We start from the raw sequence: 21,297 nt of genomic DNA on the forward strand, positions 1-21,297 counted from the left end.
AATGCTTTTGATTCAGTTTCACTTCATAAAGTTTGCAAATCAAGGAGATGTGTACTGAGGACCATTGTTCAGGAAATCATGGCATGCACAGATAGACTCAACATACTGTTTGTGCATTCAGTATTGGTACATGATCTCATGTGATTCACCTCAATCCAGTTCAAGTGACCATCACCATTACCAGGAAATTTTATTCCCTTTTGCAATCCCGACAATCTCAGCAGCCGAGAGGAGGAGCCGCGGCAGTTTAAAGGTTTGTGTGCTGGCAGGGACTTGCTATTTTCAGTCCCGACGGCCTTAACAGCAAGTAACAGGCAGCAAGGTTCTAGCTCGGCGGCCATTTTGAGAGGGGCTGCTATTGAGGGAGAGGTGCTTACATTAGGTCACAGTGTGGACTTTGGTGAACGCCTGGCTTTGGTGGAGAGGGTGGGAAGAAATAATGTAAGGTCATGGACTTGGCACCACATCCAGCTCTGTTGTACAGCAGGGTTGGGCTTAGTCTGGGCAAACAATAGTGATGGGAGACTCCATAGTCAGGGATACAGACAGTTTAGCTTAGATTAGAATTACAGCGCAGAAACAGGCCCTTCGGCCCACCAAGACCGCGCCAAGCAGCGATCCACTACTACTATCCTACACACACCAGGGACAATTTATGATTTTACCAAGTCAATTAACCTACAAAACTGCATGTCTTTGGAATGTGGCATGGAACCGGAGCATCCGCAGAAAATGTATGCAATTCACATGGAGAATGTACAAACTGCGTACAGAATGCACCCTTAGCAAGGCTGCCAACTCTCACGCTTTGAGCGTGACACTCACGCATTTCAGCCAATTCTCACGCCCTCACGCTGAAGACAGAATTCTCAAGCTGACAGGCTGTCTTCAGTCCCTGCACAGTTTGTCTTAAGTTTGCGCCGCATGACAGCGATCTGCACGGATTAGGGAAGCGCGCCGGTCCCAGGCAGCGGGTGCCAGTGCTTTTGTGAGCCGTCTGCGAGCGCTGCGCTTCCAGCTGCCGCAGCAACCTCGCTCCCTCCTTCCTGCCCTTCAACTCACACGGCGGCGCCAGCGCCGCCAATCCACGCTACACCGTGCCCGCCAGACTCCCCATTGGGCGGCCGAGGTAAGAGAGGGAGGGGAGAAAGAGAGAGAGAGAGAGAGAGAGAAAAAAAAGGGAGGGATGGAGGCAAAGAGAGACAGGAGGAGGGAATGTAGAAAGGGAATGAAGGAAAGGAAGGAGAAAGGGGAGAAAGAGGAAGCGTGAGGAAAAAGGGGGAGAGGGAGGAGGGAGGAAAGAGGGAGTGGGAAGAAAGAGGGAGGGGAGGAAAGAGAGGGAGGGAGGTGGAGGATGGAGGGGGGGAAGCAAAGGTGTGTGTGTGTGTGTGTGTATCCTGTGTGTGTGTGTGTGTGTCTTGTGTGTGTGTGTGTGTGTCCCTGTGTGCGTGTCTGTGTGTGTGTGTCTCCGTGTGTGTGTCTTCCTTTGTGTATGTGTCTCCCTGTGTGTGTGTGTGTGTGTGTGTGTGTGTGTGTGTGGGTGTGTGTCTCCCTGTGTGTGTGTGCATATCTGTGTGTCTCCCCGAGTGTGTGTGTGTGCGTGTGTGTGTGTCTCCCTGTGTGTGTGTGTGTCCCTGTGTGTCTGTGTGTGTGTGTGTCTCCCTGTGTGTGTGTGTGTGTGTGTGTGTGTGTGTGTGTGTGTGTGTGTGTGTGTGTGTGTGTGTGTGTGTGTGTGTGTGTGTGTGTGTGTGTGTGTGTGTGTGTGTGTGTGTGTGTATCCCTGTGTGTGTCTGTGTCTCCCTGTGTGTGTGTGTGTGTATCCCTGTATGTGTCTGTGTCTCCCTGTGTGTGTGTGTGTGTGTATCCCTGTATGTGTGTGTATGTCCAGGAGCAGCTTCTTCCCTCCAACCTTCTGGCTATTAAACACTATAACCTCCATATAGGCTCCAAACAGCATAGACTTGTGGCCATTAAAGCACTACAGCACCTGGAACATTGTGCGCTCTAGTGTAGAGTTACTATTGTAATGCAGAAGGTTGTACTGACCAGATGAGAGGATAATGGTTTTAATGGATTAAATGCCCTGTTTAGCACTCTGTAATCACATGACTAACCACCCCCGGAAAGAGCTGGAGTCCTGGCACATTCCCATGGGCGTGTCTTTCCTCACAGTGGAAAATGCTGATTCTGCTGTGGGGGGGACGTTCTTGTTAAATTCTATAGTGTGTTGTGTCTTTTCTCTTTTTTATTTTATACGAATGTAACGAAACCTAATTTCTTCTCTGTAAAGCACTTTGGTTTCAACACGAGTTGATTTAAATCTGCTATATAGATAAAATTTACTTACCTACTTAACTGATTTTTTTTCTCTTCACATACCTAAAGCTTTTACTCCTTTTTAATCTTGGCTAGCTTACCTTTGTACCTCATCTTTTCTCCCCGTATTGTCTTTTTAGTTATCTTCTGTTGCTCTTTAAACATTACCCAATCCTCTTGCTTCACGCTCATCTTTGCTACGTTGTACTTCTTCTCATTTATTTTTATACTGGCCCTGACACCCCTTGTCTGCCATGGTCACCCCTTACTTCCCTTGGAATCTTTCCTCCTCCAAGGAATGAACTGATCCTGCACCTTCTGTGTTATTCCCAGAAATACCTGCCATTTTGTTCCACTGTCATCCCTGCAAGGGTATCTTTCCAGTCAACTTTGGCCAGCTCCTCCCTCATGACCCCATAGTTCCCTTTATTCAACTGTAACACTGACACCTCTGGTCTACCCTTCTCCCTCTCCAATTGTAGATTAAACCTGACCATATTTTGGTCACTGCCTCCTATTGGCTCCTTAACCTTAAGTTCCTTTATCAAATCCGGTTCATTACATAACACTAAATCCTGAATTGCCTTCTCCCTGGTAGGCTCCAGTACAAGCTTTTCTATGAGTCCATCACAAAGGCACTATACAAAGTCCCTTTCTTGGGGTCCAGTACCAACCTGATTTTCCCAGTCTACCTGCATGTTGAAATCTCCCATAACGACCACAGCATTACCTTTGCTACATGCCAAGTTTAACTCCTGATTCAACTTGCACCCTATGTCCAGGCTACTGTTTGGGGGCCTGTAGAGAAGTCCCACTAGGGTATTTTTACGTATTCACGTCCCCCCTCGCACCGCTCCCAATTAACCCTGACCTTACCTTCGGAGGAGGAGCCATCTTGGGAAGCGGCTGCTAACCAGCAGCCATCCGTTTACTTCGCTTTTTTAAAAAGTTTTTAGTAAGTCCTGTGTTCAATCAGCGAAGCAGTTTAGCTGCCCAATAGTCTTCTATGTTTGGAGGATGTAGGAAAGGTTTGGAGGGCTATGGACAAAATAGGTCAAGTTTAAATGGGACCCATGGTTTCCAAGCGGTTCCCTGAGGTTCCCCGGAGGTTTTTGTCAGTCTCCCTACCTGCTTCCTCTACCTGCGACCTCCGGCAACCACCTGCAACCTCCGGGAATCGCACGGAAACCTTGGATGGGGCGCAAAGTCTCCAGAGGTTTCCGTTTAGGTTTACTAAGTGGCACAGGGGCATTACTCCAGCACTTTGTCCTTTTGTGTATTAACCAATATCCACAGTTCTTTGTTTCTACAATCAATGGCATGACTGCCTTGACAGCATTGATGTACAGAGGGACCTTGTGGTCCGAGTCTATAACATGCAAGTGGCATCACAAGGGGTCCGTGTAGTAAATGAAGGCATATGGTATGCTTGTTTTCATAGGTCAGGGCATTGAGTATCTTCCTCGTTCGTATGGCGTGCACAGCCCAAAGTTGTTAGACAACTTGTTATGTTGGGTCTTCTGTTTGTGCACCCCAGGTGCATTGCATTCATCGAAACAGGGTGGACCTACCTCATGAAGGTTGCAATCTCCTACCCCTTGCATTGGATATAAAAGTCCGGAAGTCATGATGCAGCTTTATAGGACTTTGGTTTTGCTGCATTTGGAGTCAAAATCAAAAAGCTGGAGTAACTCAGCGGGTCAGGCAGCATCTCTGGGGAAAAGCAATACACAACATTTTGTGTTGAGATCATTCTTCAGACTCATTTCTCAATTACAATGCTGCCTGCAGTTCTGGTTGTCCCATTCCAAGAAGGATTTGGAGGCTTTGGGAAGGGTGGAGAGGGTTAGAGGGTATTAGCTACAGGGAAAGGTTGGACACTTAGATTGTTTTCTCTTGAAAGTCAGAGGATGCGGGGTGACTGGTTAGAAGTAAATACAATTATGTGAGAGACACAGATGAGGTAGACAGTCCAAACCTACTTCGCTGGGTGAAAATATTAAATAAGATAATTTTTAGCATTAAGGTCATAAGCGATCAGAGTAGAATTAGGCCATTCAGCCCATCAAGTCTATTCCGCCATTCAATCATGGCTGATCTATCTCTCCCATCTTTAAGGTGATAGGGGTAAAGTTTAAAGGAGATGTGTGGGAGCACCTGGAGCTTGCTGGGGGTGCAGGCCGGTACAATTGTGCAAGTAAGAGACTTGTAGATGAGCATTTGGTTATACAGTAATTGGAGGGATATGAATTATGTGCAGGTAGATAAGGGTATGTCTTGGCATCATGTTCGGCACAGACGGTGGGCTGAAGAGCCAGGTCTTGTGCTGTACTGTTCTTTGTTCTATGTAATCAATGCCTTGCCAGCAAAACCATATATTTAATAACTTAGTAGGGCAATAATTAAAAGACTGAAATGAAGTGCAATGCCCACAACTTGTTTGAAACTTATCTGTACCAAGATTACATCCATTGTGGAGAGTCAAGATCCAACTGATTATCAGTTAGTTAGTTTATTTTATTGTCATGTGTAAAGCTTTTGTTGCGTGCAAACTCATCAGCGGAAAGACAATACATGATTACAATCGAGCCATTCTCAGTGTACAGATGCATGTTAAAGGGAATAATGTGAATCATCTTTAGTGCAAGATAAGGTCTGATTTAAGACAGTCCAAGAATCTCCAATGAGGTAGATAGTATCTCAGGACTGCTCTCTAATTGTTGGTAGGATGGTTCAGTTGCCTGATAACAGCTGGAAAGAAACTGTCTCTCAATCTGGAGGTGTGTGTTTACAAACTTCTATACCTCTTGCCTGATGGGAGAGGGGCGGAGTGGCTGGGGTGTGACATCCTTAATGCTGGTGGCCAGCATACTTGTGTTACCATAGAAGTGTAGTGGGTCAAGGTACAGCTAAATACCATTGGTAGCCACTATACTAGAGACATTATGGCAGTGACATTATGGCAGTAAACAAGTAACACAATTTCAGGACATCTTTTGGACGCGATTTTCACTCAAATATAAATACAGGTAATAAAACAGTAAAAATGAATTGTATCTTTTAATAAAAAAACTTTGTCAAACAAAATAATTTTCAAAAGTGCAGTTCTAAATTGTACAAGAACGGCAACATAACTAACATGAAAGTAATAGATAAATTATATTCTAATGTACTCATTGCTTTCCTCAAATCTGCAGCACCACTTTAAATGTACAAATGCATTTCCAAGCAGAAATATAATCTCTCAATATAATCTCTCTCTGACATCCTAACTCCCAAAGAACAGAGTTAAATAACATTGCTTAACACCTCAAAAATATACCTAATTTTGCATTTAGAACTTTTATATAACTGTTTTATATAACACATAGGGCTCATGTTGTCGACCTCCCCGTGGTGAGCCCTGTCAACTGAGCTCAGTCTCCACAGCTCGGCGCCATCCAGGGCGTGCGCCCTTTTTAGGTCGGGCATCTACAGGTGTCGAACCGGTGGCATCACCCTGCTGCAGCTGAATGCGGAAAACCTCACCAAGGCCAAGACCACCATCATTGAACATCTGCTACAGACTCACAAAGTCATTGCAATCCTGCTCCAAGAGACTCACAAAAGTGATCGCTCCCATCTGAAGATCCCTGGTTATACCCGTGCGGCCAACACCAAGAGCGACACCCACGGGATTGCTACTTTTGTAAGGAACACAGCAAAATGGAAAGCGATTGCAGTGTCCCCTCCTGACTGCGACGTGGAATGGGCAGCAACGCAAGTTGAAGGTGTCACGGTCATCAATGTATACAAGCCACCTTCTACCAAGCTCCACAAAGACTCCATCTCCACCTTTGGTTCGCCCTGCATCTGCACCGAAGACTTTAACTGCCACAGCACCACCTGGGGCTACCGTTCAACTAACTCAGATGGCGCTGCACTAGAAGACTAGGCCTCAGCTACTGCCGTTCAACTCCTGTGGGACCCAAAACAACCGGACAGCTTCCACTCTGGCAGGTGGAACACCACTACCAACCCCGACTTGCCGTTTTCAAACCTGAATGGACCATCCGCACACTGTATCATCCTGGATCACTTCCCGAAATCACAACATCGCACATCTCTGATTATCTCAGACAACCCCACCAAGCCGGTCCCATCCAACCCTGTGAAGAGGTGGAATTTCCGCAAGGCCAGGTAGGACCAGTTCACATGTCTGGTCGACTGATCGACAGCCTTCCCACCCCCACCTCCACCTATCTGGACAAAACCTAGTCAGTCTTCTGCAAACTCCTCATCAGGGCAGCGAAGAGTTCCATTCCTCGCAGCCATCATTGCTGGTACATCCCCACATGGGACGAAGAGTGTGACGCATGCTATGACGCATTCCTGGACGCTGAACCTGGCGAAGAGGCTGCCTCCAAGGCTACGGAACTGACAATCCAGCTCGACAGGAAGCGCAGAGAGCAGTGGGAAGAGACAGTCCAAGGAATCGACTTCACACACTCCAGTAGGGTGGCTTGGAAGAACTTCAATCGCCTCACTGGTCGAAGTACTCGCCCAAAGCATTGCCCTGTCACGGCCAACCCCATCGCCCACCAGCTCCTGGCCAACGGCCACTTCAAAGATGTGGACAAGAATCAAACTCGTTCTGTCAAACAGGAAACCACTAATCTTTGGAAAGCTCCAGGTGTTGATGGGCTCCTGTCAGCAGCCTTTTCCTCTGCAGAATTCTCTCCTGTCATCACTCAATTGAAATGCGGAAAAGCCCAAGGTCCTGATACCATCCCCCAGAATTCCTGAAACACTGCGGTCCTAAATGCCAGGTCTGGCTCCATGTGCTACTCCTCTTGCCTCATTGGTCCGTCCATTCTGAAGATCTGGTGGAAAGTCACCGTCATTGCGCTACCAAAACCAAACAAGCGTGTGAACGACCCAAGGAACCATCGGCCCATCTCACTCCTCTGTGTCCCGTACAAGCTTTTCGAACGGCTTCTCCTGGCCCGGCTCGATCCAATCGTCGACCCCCAACTACCCGCTGAACAAGCCGGATTTTGTTGTGTATAAACGTATATATTCCTTTTTATATAACACATAGGGCTCATGTTGTCGACCTCCCCGTGGTGAGCCCTGTCAACTGACCTCAGTCAGGCAAATGACAACAAACAGAGACAGCAGCAGAAATAACAATGAAGGACAAGAGCTTGCAGCCCTTATGCAACCTCAGTCGCCGCAGCTCGGCGCCAACCAGGAGCATGCACCCTTTAAGGGCGGGCATCTACAGATGTCAAACCAATAGCATCACCCTGCTGCAGCTGAATGCGGAAAACCTCACCAAGGCCAAGACCACCATCATTAAACATCTGCTACAGACCCACAAAGTCATTGCAATCCTGCTCCAAAAGACTCACAAAAGTGATCGCTCCCATCTGAAGATCCCTGGTTATACCCGTGCGGCCTACACCAAGAGCGACACCCACGGGATTGCCACTTTTGTAAGGAACACAGCAAAATGGAAAGCGGTTGCAGTGTCCCCTCCTGACTCCGGCGTGGAATGGGCAGCAACGCAAGTCGAAGGTGTCACGGTCATCAATGTATACAAGCCAACTTCTACCAAGCTCCACAAAGACTCCATCCCCACCTTTGGTTCACCCTGCATCTGCGCCGAAGACTTTAACTGCCACAGCACCACCTGCACCACAGCATCTCTGATTATCCCGGACAACCCCATCAAGCCGGTCCCAACCAACCCTGCGAAGAGGTGGAATTTCCGCAAGGCCAGGTGGGACCAGTTCACAAGTCTGGTGGACTTCTGGATCGACAGCCTTCCTACCCCCACCTATCTGGACAAAGCCTACTCAGCCTTCTGCAAACTCCTCATCAGGGCAGCGAAGAGTTCCATTCCTCGCGGCTATCATTGCCGGTACATCCCCACATGGGACGAAGAGTGTGACGCATGCTACGACGCATTCCTGGACGCTGAACCTGGCGAAGAGGCTGCCTCCAAGGCTACGGAAATGACAATCCGCCTCGACAAGAAGCGCAGAGAGTGGTGGGAAGAGACCTGATAACATCCCCCAGAATTCCTGAAACACTGCGGTCCTAAATGCCAGGTCTGGCTCCGTGAGTTCTACTCCTCTTGCCTCATTGGTCAGTCCATTCTGAAGATCTGGCGGAAAGCCACCATCATTGCGCTACCAAAACCAAACAAGCGTGTGTACGACCCAAGGAACCATCGAGCCATCTCACTCCTCTGTGTCCTGTACAAGCTTTTGTACGGGACTCTGCACTACCCACCAAATAGTCAAGCTGACCAACAACATCGAAGACAGTTTGGAAAAGGTTTGCAAGGCAGGCGTCACACTGGTGGACCTCACTGCCGCCTACGATACAGTGCGGCACCAGGTCCTGATCTTGAATCTCCTCCACACCATTCCTGACCGCCATTTAGTGCGGTTCCTTGCCAACATCCTGGCCAACTGCAGTATTGTACTCAAGTCCAGCGACGGGCAATCTAGCCGACTGCAACGCCTAAGAAACGGAGACCCCCAAGGCTCGGTACTGGCTCCCATGCTCTTCAATCTCTTTACCAGCGATCTGCCACGCACGACCTCGGGCCAGTATGGATACGGAGATGACCTGACCCTACTGCATTCGGACAGGAGTTGGTCAAACATGGAGGATGTCCTTTCAGTGGATATGGAACTTTTCACGGGCTGCCTTAAGACCTGAAGACTAAAACTGAGGGTGGCAAAAACCACCACAACGGCCTTTCACCTGAACAACAAGGAAGCTCAACGCCAGCTAACCGTCACCCTCAATGGGTCACCCCTACCCTATAACCCATTTCCTACATACCTTGGGTTGAAACTAGATTGGCAGCTGACCTACAAGCAACTCCTTGAAGCTCTCCGTGCTAAAGTCTCGGCGCGGAACAACCTCCTGCGTTGCTTGGCTGGATCGTCATGGGGCGCCTGGACATCTACTCTCTGAACCAGTGCTCTTGCACTCGTGTACAGCGCCGCTGAGTACACCGCCCCAGCATGATGCAGCTGCGCTCATACTAGCAAGCTAGACGCCATCCTCAACGACACCATGCGGATCATCACCGGCTGCCTACGTCCTACTCCGGATCTTCTGCCGGTGCTCGCAGTTATCGCACCCGCCAAGCTTCGCAGAGAGTACTTCACCCACAGGCTGGTGTGCAAGGCCCCATTGGATGCCAAACATCCTTTGCACCACCTCGCCCAGGACTCACAGCAACTGGGACCTCAACGCCTGTCATCTTGTCGCCCCTTCTCCCGTCACGCAGCCACCCTCTGTGGCTCCGGTTTCAACACACTAGGAGCTTGGAGAACCAGCTGGGAACAGACTTCCCGACCTCCTCAATTCACTGTTGCACCGAACACCACAGCCCCACCTGGCTCGGACATGCCCTGCAAAGAGTGGGTGGCCCTGAACTGGCTCCGTGCAGGGGTTCGGCCGGTTCAACACCAACATGCATCGCTGGGGGCTGCGTTCATACATTTCATACATTAACAATACAGTATTCATTTATACACCTGTGGTCAGTGTTCAACTCATTAACAGCTTTGATAAATATATTGGTGTCATTCCCATCTGTAGTGCGTCCAAAAAGTCTCACCAGGCCCATGTAAACAAGCAAATGTGGTGTCGCAAAGTACGCCAAGACCAAGTAGCGTGACCTGGTCCGGGAAGTCTTCATTTTCGAGCAGTAAAGAAGCGCTTGAAGAAATTCACTCGACTCTTCGCCTGCAAAACAGAAACAGAGGTCAATAGCTAACTAACATCAACCTAATACAGGTGTCAGAAGTTATGGGGAGAAGGCAGGAGAATGGGGTTACAAAGGAGAGATCGATCAGCCATGATTCAATCAAGGAGTTGACCTGATGGGCCAAACGGCCTAATTCTTATTCTATCACTTATGAACCTCAACTAATTAGTTCTTTCAGAATTAAACTAATTAGTAAAATACCAAGGTACAGATGTGAAGATTTGTATTTACTTATCATGTTATAAAGATCTGCATTATAATGTACGAATGGGTGGTAGCGGCTTCAATTCAATGGTCCAAATGAATGCACTATTCTATGAGCAAACAAGCAATGTAGATTCCTTGGTGAACTATTGGAGGTCATGATTTTAAACAATCCTCTGTCGCAGTCAATCAGAAAGTGACAGTGCTTCCATGATTAGTCTTGGATTCCTTGGTGATGGGTGACGTATCCATTCTAACACTATACAGCATGATGAAAGTGGGGAAAGATGAATCTTCATCAGCTGTTTTCTCTTGCTCTCTGTATTCCTGGAAAGGTGTCTCTACATTTAAGATCTTCTTTTGGTTAAGATGAGATAACCAAATTTATTGCATTTATTTCGAGATTTGGCTTACACCTTGGCTTGTATTCACTGCGCTCTTTCATACAGAAACAGAGAGATTAGAGATATGCATTTGAAAACCGATTTGTGTGAGTGCGACATGAGAGTAATTCAAACACCTCATGTCTCCCAGGAGAGGAGGAGTTGCTGGGTGAGGGGAGGGGCACCACGTGCAGACCTTGAGGCTGGACAAAGAAACCAGGCCAGGTTTTCTGTGTTGTCTGCCTGAATCACCCACTCTAAACCAATGTACTATGTATCCTATTTATTAGTTAGTAAGTACATGGAAGCAGGTTTTCCAGAGTTGCCCAGTTCACTGGGGTGGGGGTGGGGGGCAAGATAGAGTGTAAAATGTCAGGAAATTAGATTACAACTAGAAAACGATGAATTGATTGGCAATACACACCTTCCGTGCCACCACCACCTGTTCACTGGGGTCTATCTCCAAAGCCTCCTCACATTCCTCGATTGATTCCAAACTAATGGTGTACTTCCTGCGCGCTGGTCTGACACGAAGAGGTCCATGTCTGGAAAGAAAACAGAAGTATAAATGGTAACACAGTAACCCCACCTTCTCAATGAAATGTTATAGATACCAAGGGCTGGGAAGAACACACGGCTTTCAAGGAATCTTCTCCAAGGACTTTGAAGCATCTGCTTTCTGCAGTCTGTGGATTTCTCTACAAGCGGTTTGACGGAGCCGAACTGGAAAGACCATTTCTTGAATTGGAGGAAACAAGGGTATAGAAACTAGCAAAAATGCCAGGGGAAGAGGAGGAGAAATTATTTTTCACTCAGCAAACTGACCTAGGTTATATTCCTTAAAAAACTGGTAAAAAAATACTCAATAATAATATATTTTTTTTAAAACAATTCAAGGGCGCATGTCAAAGAGGAAAGAGGGGAGCATTAAATGGATAAATCGTTCAGTGCTACTACAAGCAGAATTCTGTAATTCCACCCACATTGTGTACACATGGTTCTTCAAATTCTATCAAGTAACAGTGGGGGCAGAATTGCTGCCTTACAGAGCCTGAGACCCAGGTTCAATCCTGACTGTAGGTGCTGTTTGTGTGGAGTTTGCAACTTCTCCCTGTTACTGCGTAGGTTTCCTCCGGGTATTCTGGTTTCCTCCCACATCCCAAAGACGTGAGGGTTTGTAGGCTATTTGGATTGGTTAAAATTGTAATTTGTCCCTAGTGTGTAGGATTGCGCTAGTGTACGGGATGATTGCTGGTCGGCGCAGACTCAGTAGGAAGAAGGGCCTGTTTCCACGCTGTATCTCTAAAGTCTAAAGTAACTAACGTGTGTCTTTTAACAACCTTGGAAGAATAAGATGTCATTAGTGCATCCAAAGACTAATGACATCTTATTTTTCCAAGGTTGCTAAAAGTGATGGGCGAAATGGATGTGCCATTTTATTACCATGTTAGCAAACAAGCACCTACATTCAACTCAGTGACTCAATTCAACTACAAGCAATGCTTCCTCTGCAGAACCTCTCCTTAGTTCATCATCTCAAGTTAGCCAGTTTGTGAAACAGAGACAACTGGCTTTTCTTTGGATTTGGATCCAGCAGTTGTTTGACTAATGTACACTTCAAAATTTGCAATGTGCGTTCTGCTGCTCCATTTGAAGCGGAATGGTATGGAGCGACTCTAGTGTGTTTTACACCATTCCCTTTCATGAATTACACAAACTCTTGTGAACAGAATTAAGGTCCGTTATCAGACGTAATTTCCTCTGGAAATCCATAGGACGCAAACAATCCTCGCAAAATGTAAATCGTTTTGCTGGATGTCGTTTTGTTCATTGGAAACACCTCTATCCACTTGGAGTGACTATCAATCACAATGAACAATTATTGTCCATCTAACTCTGCACCAGGCCACCATAGATAGCTTCTAGCTAGACTCTTTGAGACACATTCCCAAATGCTGATCAGGAGGATCTCCTAGCAATTTTACTCCGTATCTTTCAGGGATTACAACTCTCGCTCCCCACATGACACACCCTTGGTCTACTGAGAGTTCATTCCTACGTACAAAAAATGGGTTCAGTTCTGCCTCTGAATCCGGCAATTTGTTTGGCCATCCATTTGTAACATATTCCTGCACTCTTGACAAAAGTCTGTCAGTGCGAGTAGCCTTCCGAATATCCCCTGAAGTGATAGGTAACTCATCTACATGAGAGAAATAAAACACGTTCTCTCTGTTTGGGGTAACCTCCGATTCCAAAGGTAATCTAGATATGGCGTCAGCATTGCTGATACTGGTATGCAGTCAATATCAATGCCCATCTTTGCATTCTGTCTGCTGCCAGAGTTGGTATGTGTGCTTTTGGATTTAGGATCACTGTCAACGGCTGGTGATCGGTCTCGATTACAAACCTTCTACCATACAAGTATTTGTGAAACCTTCCTAATGCCAAAAATTAATGCAAGATCCTCTCGCTCTATTTGTAACTGAGTGTACTAGACGCAAAGGCTATAGGCCTCTCCTCTCCATTTACTAGCACATGAGAGACAGCACCAACACCGTATGGTGAAGCATCACATGCTAACTTCATTGGATTATTTACATCGTAATGAACAAGTATTGTACTCTCTACCAACTGAGCTTTACATGACTTGAAAGCTTGGTCACATTCACGTGTCCACTTCCATGGTACATCTTTTCTCAAGATCTCGCTCAAGGGATGTAAACAGGTGGACAGACATGGCACGAACTTCCCACAATAATGCACTTATCCTAAAAAGGATCGTATCTCAGATATGTTTCTGGGAGTGGGCGTGTTCTTGATCGCATCAACTTTACCCTTGGTGGGGTGTAGACTATCCTTGTCTATCTTATGACCCAAGTACTCCACCGAGTTCTGAAAGAACTCACGCTTTTGTGCCTTCACTCTTACACTGTGTGTCTCAAGGCGTTTGAGTACCACTTCCAACCTTTCATCATGTGTCTGCCTGCCAGGGGCTGAGATGAGGATGTCATCCAAGTAACGCACCACATCTTCAATTCTGTCTAGAATTTGTGTCATAAACCCTTGAAAAATCCCTGGGGCTGATGATATGCCAAATGGGAGCCTATTGAACTGAAACAATCCCAAATGCGTGTTGATAGTCAGCTTGGATTTAGATTCTCCCTAAACTAAACTAATCTAAAACAAACCAAATGAAAGCCGTTCAGCCATTCAAAACTGAATGTCCTCCTCCTTTAACCAGACGGATTCTCCTTCGTCAAGGAGTTGAATAATTTGTGGCTCTACGACACCACCCTACGAAAATTGACTGCCGTGTTTGCTACCATCATCGACACTTCAAACGTTGTTTGCTGGCCAAAGCATCAAGGGATAATCCCATTTGATCATATGGCACAATAGAAATGCAACTGATATCCCAGTCCAAGTAGAACCAAACCTTAGCTCAGCCAATTCATTCTTGCAGGAGGACGGATCTTGCTCTGTGCGCTCCTGCTGTGTTGCTTGCTGAAGGGTTTCCAGTTCTTCCTTTTCCTGCAAAATGAAAATAGTGCTCAATCTTTATACACACATGAATGCAAAACAAGATTACAACATATCTTTGCTGTGTCCATCTTGGAATCTTTTAAATTAAAAAATAAATAAAAACACAAATATTTAGTCATCATATGCATCCTGAGGAACAAGTCCCATTAATGAGCAATTTCATGGCTTCATCTTTAGTACCTTGAGATTTAGTATCCTGCTCAATTTATTCATTGATGCAAGGGCAAGAGTAAATGAAAGTGTTCTTTTAAATAGTACCTTCTAAGATTTGTGCTTAAAAAACATTGATTTCTACCTTGAGCCTTGATTGAATGGTGGGGTAGACTTGATGGGGCCGAATGACCTAATTCTACTATTCCTTATGACCGTATAATATTAATAGGTAGAATTACCCAAACTAGATTAAAAAGTCTGGAAACACTCTGTTGCTTCCCCAACCACACTAGTTAATTCAGTAGACTTTCTCCATGCCCAAGGTGTGTGATATTGTAGCGATGTTACAATACTTACCTTCAGCAGCGCTGCAGTTCTGCCACTGGCCGTGTGCACGACTTTGGCGCCTTGGGGGGGGGGGGGGATTAAAATGCCGTTTTCTCCTGCCTGTCGGAGTCGAACTTCCTCAGGCTGTTAAGTTGCTGCAGAAAAATTGTTCCGACTTCCGTTCTCGGAAGTTTTTATTTAAAAATCGGGGGCCAATTTAATCCCTGGAGTAAAATATAAAGCTCCTTATAACACCGTCGACGCTTACAACGGGACGGATCTCACGTAGGGGACAAAACAAATTGTAAATTGTCTATTTTACATATAAACTTGCTTCTTAGGATGACTTTAATCAAAATTTCCTTGGCGATAATGTGATTTTGGCCCCATACGAACCGGCATTGTTTTTCCTGCCAATATGGGGTTCAAATTCACTGCAATCGCAATGTTCCAATCAATCGCGTTCCACAAAAACCCACTCGCAAGATGATTAAAATGGCTATTAATTTACGGGAATTAAACATAAAATTCCTTCCGAAGGTACACAAAAATACTGGAGAAACTCAGCGGGTGCAGCAGCATCTATGGAGCGAAGGAAATAGGTGCCGTTTCGGGCCGAAACCCTTCTTCAGACTGATAGGGGGTGGCGGGGAGAAGGAAGGAAAAAGGGAGGAGGAGGAGCCCGAGGGCTAGGGGATAGGAGGAGACAACTCGAGGGCTAAGGAAGGGGAGGAGACATCAAGGGCTAACAAAATTGGGAGAATTTAATGTTCATGCCCGCCACATGCAGGCTCCCCAAGCGGAATATGAGGTGCTGTTCCTCCAATTTCTGGTGTTGCTCACTCTGGCAATGGAGGAGACCCAGGACAGAGAGGTCAGATTGGGAATGGGAGGGGGAGTTGAAGTGCTGAGCCACCGGGAGGTCAGGTAGGTTCTTGCGGACCGCGCGGAGGTGTTCGGCGAAACGATCGCCCAACCTCCGCTTAGTCTCACCGATGTAGATCAGCTGACATCTAGAGCAGCGGATGCAGTAGATGAGGTTGGAGGAGATACAGGTGAACCTTTGTCGCACCTGGAACGACTGCTTGGGTCCTTGAATGGAGTCGAAGGGGGAGGTAAAGGGACAGGTGTTGCATTTCTTGCGGTTGCAACGGAAAGTGTCCATGGAGGGGGTGGTACGGGAGGGAAGGGAAGAATTGACAAGGGAGTTGTGGAGGGAGTGGTCTTTGCGGAAGGCAGACATTAGAGGAGATGGGAAGATGTGACGAGTGGTGGGGTCACGTTGGAGGTGGCGGAAATGACGTAGGATTATCTGTTGTATTTGCCGGCTGGTGGGGTGAAAGGTGAGGACTAGGGAGACTCTGCCCTTGTTGAGAGTGCGGGGATGGGGAGAGAGAGCAGTGTTGCGTGGTATGGAAGAGACCCTGGTGCAAGCCTCATCTATGGTGGAGGAGGGGAATCCCCGTTCCCTGAAGAATGAGGACATTTCAGATGCCCTGGTGTGGAACGCCTCATCCTGGGAGCAGATGCGGCGTAGGCGGAGGAATTGGGAGTAAGGGATGGAGTCCTTACAGGAGGCAGGGTGGGAAGAAGTGTAGTCCAGATAGCCATGGGAGTAGTGGATGTCGGTCAGGAGTCTATCACCTGCGATGGAGATAGTGAGGTCAAGGAATGGTAGGGAAGTGTCGGAAATAGTGCCGGATTGAAGTTGGTGGTGAAGTGGATGAAGTCAGTCAGTTGTGTGTGGGTGCAGGCGGTGGCCCCAAAGCAGTCGTCGATGTAACAGAGGTAGAGGTTGGGGATGGGGCCCTGGTACGTATTGAACAAGGATTGTTTGACGTACCCGACAAAGAGGCAGGCGTGGCTGGGGCCCATAAGTGTGCCCATAGCTACGCCTTGTGTTTGGAGGAAATGGGAGGAGTCAAACATGAAGTTATTGAGGGTAAGGACCCGCTCCGCTAGGCGGAGGAGAGTGTCAGTGGCTGGGTATAGGTTGCTTCGCTGGTCGAGGAAGAACCGGAGGGCTTTGCTTCCATTTGGCTTATAAATTCATGACAATGAGATTTAAAAATCATGTTATATTGTGAATTCTTGTGTCATTTGGTCACAGGCTATTTAAAAATGTTAACCTTTTCTTAAGAAATGGACAGATGTTTAGATCTAGTAATTGAATTTTGTAATTAGCTACAATTAGGTAATTAACTAATTATATGCTTGAATTTTAGGTCATCCAAGTAAGATTGTTTCATATTTGTTTCAGAATGCTTCAATCTATAATAACTGAAAGTTTCATTCAGTTCTCTTAATTTTTTAGAAAGTTACAAGCTTTTGACTGTCCTCGATCACAGCTTTTGATTTGAATCAATGGAAAAGCAATAGGGAACAACATGCTAATTTCAGTATGAAAATGGCAATAACTTTTTTTAATACTGAATATATGAAAGTGAATTAGGTGTCAAATTAAACTTCTTTTAATGCTTTATCTGATGGGATAAATTGCAGACTTGATTTTTTAAATCTCAAAGTTGTAACATTGCATCTGGTGTGGAAGCAAATAGCACCCCTCAGATGCAAGCATCAAGCCAAAAGGTAAGGATGATAATAGAAAAGAGCAAAATAAAAACTTACTTAAATGACCCATTAAAAAAAAAATCTGAATAAGCAACATAAAATGCAATGTAATATTAAATATCAGGATACTTGAGACTGTTGAATCTGTGCAGAATGTGCAGCACACTTGGAATTAAGATTGTATGTGGATAATTTAAATGCATCACAAATTCTCCCAACCTGGGAAGTTGCTCCCTTGGTAACCTGCTCTAATTGTTCCTGCATTTCGTGTTGTTGCTCCTCATATTGCTCCAATATTGCTTGAAGATTCTCTGTAAGAAAACACACGTATCACCATTTAAATAAAGAGAAGGAGGAAGTGTCCTGACCCGAAACGTCACCCATTCTTTCTCTCCACAGATGCTGCCTGTCCCGCTGACCTATTCCAGGTTTATGTGTCTATCTTCGGTTTAAACCAGCAACTGCAGTTCCTTCTTACACAAGAGAATGAAGGATCTCTAACCAAATAACCCTTCCATTCTCTCTCTCTCTCCCCGTCTCTTCCCCACCCTAGTCCTCTTGCTAATTTCACCATTTGTATTCCTTCATTATCACCTCATCCCCAGCCAACAATGGACCATTGTCAGCTCCAACCTACCTGAGTCATCGATGCAGGCTCTGCTTTATTCTGTACATCCTCATACCTCTAATTTCCCCCTCCCTGTCTGATGAAGGGTCTTGATCCGAAACATCACCTATTCTTTTCTCCAGAGATGCTGCCTGACCCGCTGACTCCAGCATTTTGTGTCTATCTTCGGTGTAAACCAGCATCCACAGTTCCTTCTTACCCAATTAAAGTCATACTATACACACACCATTTTGTGCCTCGACGTGTCGCAGCCAGTTCACTCTCTGGTGTAACTGTTCATTCTCCTCTTCAAAGTCTTCTGCTACATCTTTGAGCTCCAGCAGCAGCTTCTGAGAAGGTACAAGCTGGGTAGAAATAAGTTTAGTGTCAATTAAAGCCAAGGGATTTCTAGTGGTCTGTGAAATAGTCACCATTCAAATTCTAGATTAAATATTTTGCTTTATGACTCTACAGGCAGGTAAGACTAGTGTAGATGGGGCATGTTGGGCAATGTGGGCAAGTTGGGCTGAAGGGCCTGTTTCTGAGCAGTATGACTCTCTAAATAATTTTAGCATGCATTATACTTTTAATGTGCCACTGCCGACAGCTCCATTCTACCACAACTATTTTATGATTGAATTTTCCTGCAGGCTCACATCTATCCCATGTCACTTACTCTTCAGAAAGGGGTTCTACACGGAATGGAGTGAGCAGTGAAATGTAGGGAAGCACTCCTTCATACAGTTGAGCCCAGATTAAAAATCTACAATGTACATAACTAACTGTGTGTATAAAAAGAATTTGGTTCCTACAATGCTTCAACAACTCACGGTATATCATACCATCAATTTTCCTTTTTTGATAAGATGAAGTCATTTCATTCCAGGTAAATGGCAAACAGATTAATATTCAGTTAATCATCACCAGGTGCAAGGGATTTTTATTTTGGGTACCTGTACATTGTCCAGCTCCTCTTGAATCTGTTTGATTTTCACCATGTATGAAGCTTCCATTGACATGAACCTGTCCTCTGATCTTTCCGCCTCGTGCTTCATAAGCCTCACTTGTTCTTTTAGAAAGAGAAAGGAAAAACACCCATAATGATCTGATATTTGTGGGGAAAAAAAGCAATAGCTCCACAATTTGCAATTGTTTCCACAGCAGTTAATGGCAATCAGTGAAAATCATATGTTCTACTAAATACCAGCATTTGAAATCATCAAATATCCTTGAAATGCTACAATTTATTAAGCTTGAGGATTTGTAAGGCAAAATGGTAAGTCCATTTACATGTTTATCCAATGATAAATTCCTTAACTATCACTAGTGAGAAAAGATTAGAAGCTTGAAAAATGCTCCACAGAAAATGTGCACCCTCAACATTTTGGAAATTAAGGTATAAAGTTACTTAATCCCAAAACAAACAAAATGATAATTCTCCACTGGCTCCATTAAAACCCTTATTTATTTTAAATTACTCCAAATAAATATCCTCTTCTGCTGCTGAATATAGTCTCTCTACCTTGTCCCTGGTTTCACCCTCTCTTCCGTAAACTGTCATGCAAACACAGCGCAGGGCTCACAGAGATAAAACATTCATGGAGTTAATGAAGTGTCCTGATTGCTCTGTGGTCTTCTCGTTAAAAGCTATTTGAAATTAAAATACGTTGATGTACCATTCCTGGCAAGGACATTGTGAATGGTAAAATGTCTTCAAATTATTTTATTTAGAGATACAGCGTGGTAACAGGCCCTTCGACCCACCATGTCTGTGCCAACCAATGATCCTTGCACACTATCACTATCCTACACACACTAGGGATAATTTACCATTAACCCAAGTCAATTAACCTACAAACCTGTACGTCTTTGGAGTGTGAGGATACCGGAGCATCTGGATGAAAACCCACAGGGAGAACATACAAACTCCGTACAGACAAGCACCACAGTCAGGATCAAACCCAGGTCTCTGGCGCTGAAAGGCAGCAACTCCACCGCTGCGCCACCAGGCCACCCTTCACAATGTCATGTTTTAACTATCAGTATCCTCTCAAAATTAAAATTCAGTGATAGCGATGTTTAAAGGATTCAAGAAGAGAATGTTTTGAAAAGCATCTGTACGAATCTGTCGAAATGACTACTGTGTGTTCCTGTCAGCCATTTGGCAGACTCTCACAAATGCTTCTCAAATAATTCTTTTCTTGAATCCTTTAAACATCACTATCTTCTGATCATGGAATCTGACCAGAATACCAGAGTGAAAAAAACTTAGATTACACGCTACTTTTCCTGATCACTGAATGCACCAACCCATTTACCAACCAATGAAGTATATTTTTAAGTGTGATCAGTGATAAAATATAGGAATTACAGCAACCAATTTGCATACACAAAGTCTCATGGGGTTACAGGGATGAGATAATTCCACGGCAAAACAAAAACAAAGTGATGTTTTGTCATACAATCCACACCATTGCTCTAATGCTAGAATATTTTAAGGCAAACCTACTCCCTACCACGAGACGACAGATGTACAAATCTGCGGTAGGAACGTTTATGGCCAAAAATATTAACAGGTCAACTTTGAGTAATTACCTTCCAGTTCTTTAATCTTCCGTTCAGTGAAATAATTTAACGAACCAATTGCTTGGTCGGCAAGTGGTGCACAGAACTTGGCATGAGGTCTTAAAAGTTGGAGATCTTTGTGAAGTTGTAAACAGCACTGATCTTTTTGTGATGTTTCTTGGGCATGTTTCTCCCTGATTTTACGGAGCTGAGCGCTGTGTTTTGTTTTGAGAATTTTTAAATATCCCTTGTGATTTTCCGTCAGATCTCTGACCTTAGTTCGCATGGCGTGCTTTTCTGCCAAAAGCTTGTCCTTGCCATTTTCATTTTCGATCCCAACCTTTCTCAAATCTTCAACCAACTCCTAAAAAATTAAAAATAGCCAAATTAAACTAAAGAGACTTTCGGAAGCCTAATGGGCCTGTTCCACTTGGGCGATTTGTCAGGCGACTGTCAAAAGTTGCTGGCAGTCGCCTGAAAACCCGGCAACTGGAACGGCGACTGTCAGAGTGAAACACGCACACACGCGCACACACACACACACACACACACACACACACACACACACACACACACACACACACACACACACACACACACACACACACACACACACACACACACACACACACACACACACACACTCTCACTCACACTCACACTCACACACACTCACACACACCTTCCTTCACCAGCCCATTATGCAGGCAGGAGACAGGGCAAACGGGGGAGGCACTGTCTGAGTGAAATTCACATGATGCAAAGCCAAGGTGATAGACACACACCGCGATGAACAGGAGGGTTGGCGCTGTAATTAAGGCGGCTAAAGCACAGATTCACCATCCTCTGAC

At 45.5% G+C, this 21,297-nt stretch overlaps 1 protein-coding gene across 1 annotated transcript; it reads right to left on the reverse strand.

Moving 5' to 3' along the window:
• Positions 1-9,371: 9,371 nt before the first annotated feature.
• Positions 9,372-20,745, reverse strand: LOC129709610 (golgin subfamily A member 6A-like). Its single transcript, XM_055656066.1, has 7 exons — positions 20,477-20,745; positions 18,835-18,950; positions 18,129-18,246; positions 17,494-17,585; positions 14,117-14,211; positions 11,105-11,225; positions 9,372-10,071 (listed from the first exon to the last, which is right to left on the reverse strand). The coding sequence occupies exons 1-7, from the start codon at positions 20,730-20,732 to the stop codon at positions 10,021-10,023; spliced, it is 849 nt and encodes a 282-aa protein (XP_055512041.1). The 5' UTR covers positions 20,733-20,745; the 3' UTR covers positions 9,372-10,020.
• Positions 20,746-21,297: the final 552 nt, after the last annotated feature.

This window comes from Leucoraja erinacea, chromosome 26 (assembly GCF_028641065.1).
Source record: "Leucoraja erinacea ecotype New England chromosome 26, Leri_hhj_1, whole genome shotgun sequence".
Taxonomy (NCBI): Eukaryota; Metazoa; Chordata; class Chondrichthyes; order Rajiformes; family Rajidae; genus Leucoraja; species Leucoraja erinaceus.

Bases quoted from the DNA above. Each gene is read 5' to 3' on its own strand.
- LOC129709610 (XM_055656066.1), bottom strand. From the start codon at position 20,732: ATGCGAACTAAGGTCAGAGATCTGACGGAAAATCACAAGGGATATTTA. The intron at 18,951-20,476 runs GTAATTACTCAA...TCTTTCTAAAAG, and splicing joins GAAGATTAAAGAACTGGAAG to AACAAGTGAGGCTTATGAAG. The intron at 17,586-18,128 runs GTGTGTGTATAG...GTTTTCTTACAG, and splicing joins ACACGTCGAGGCACAAAATG to AGAATCTTCAAGCAATATTG.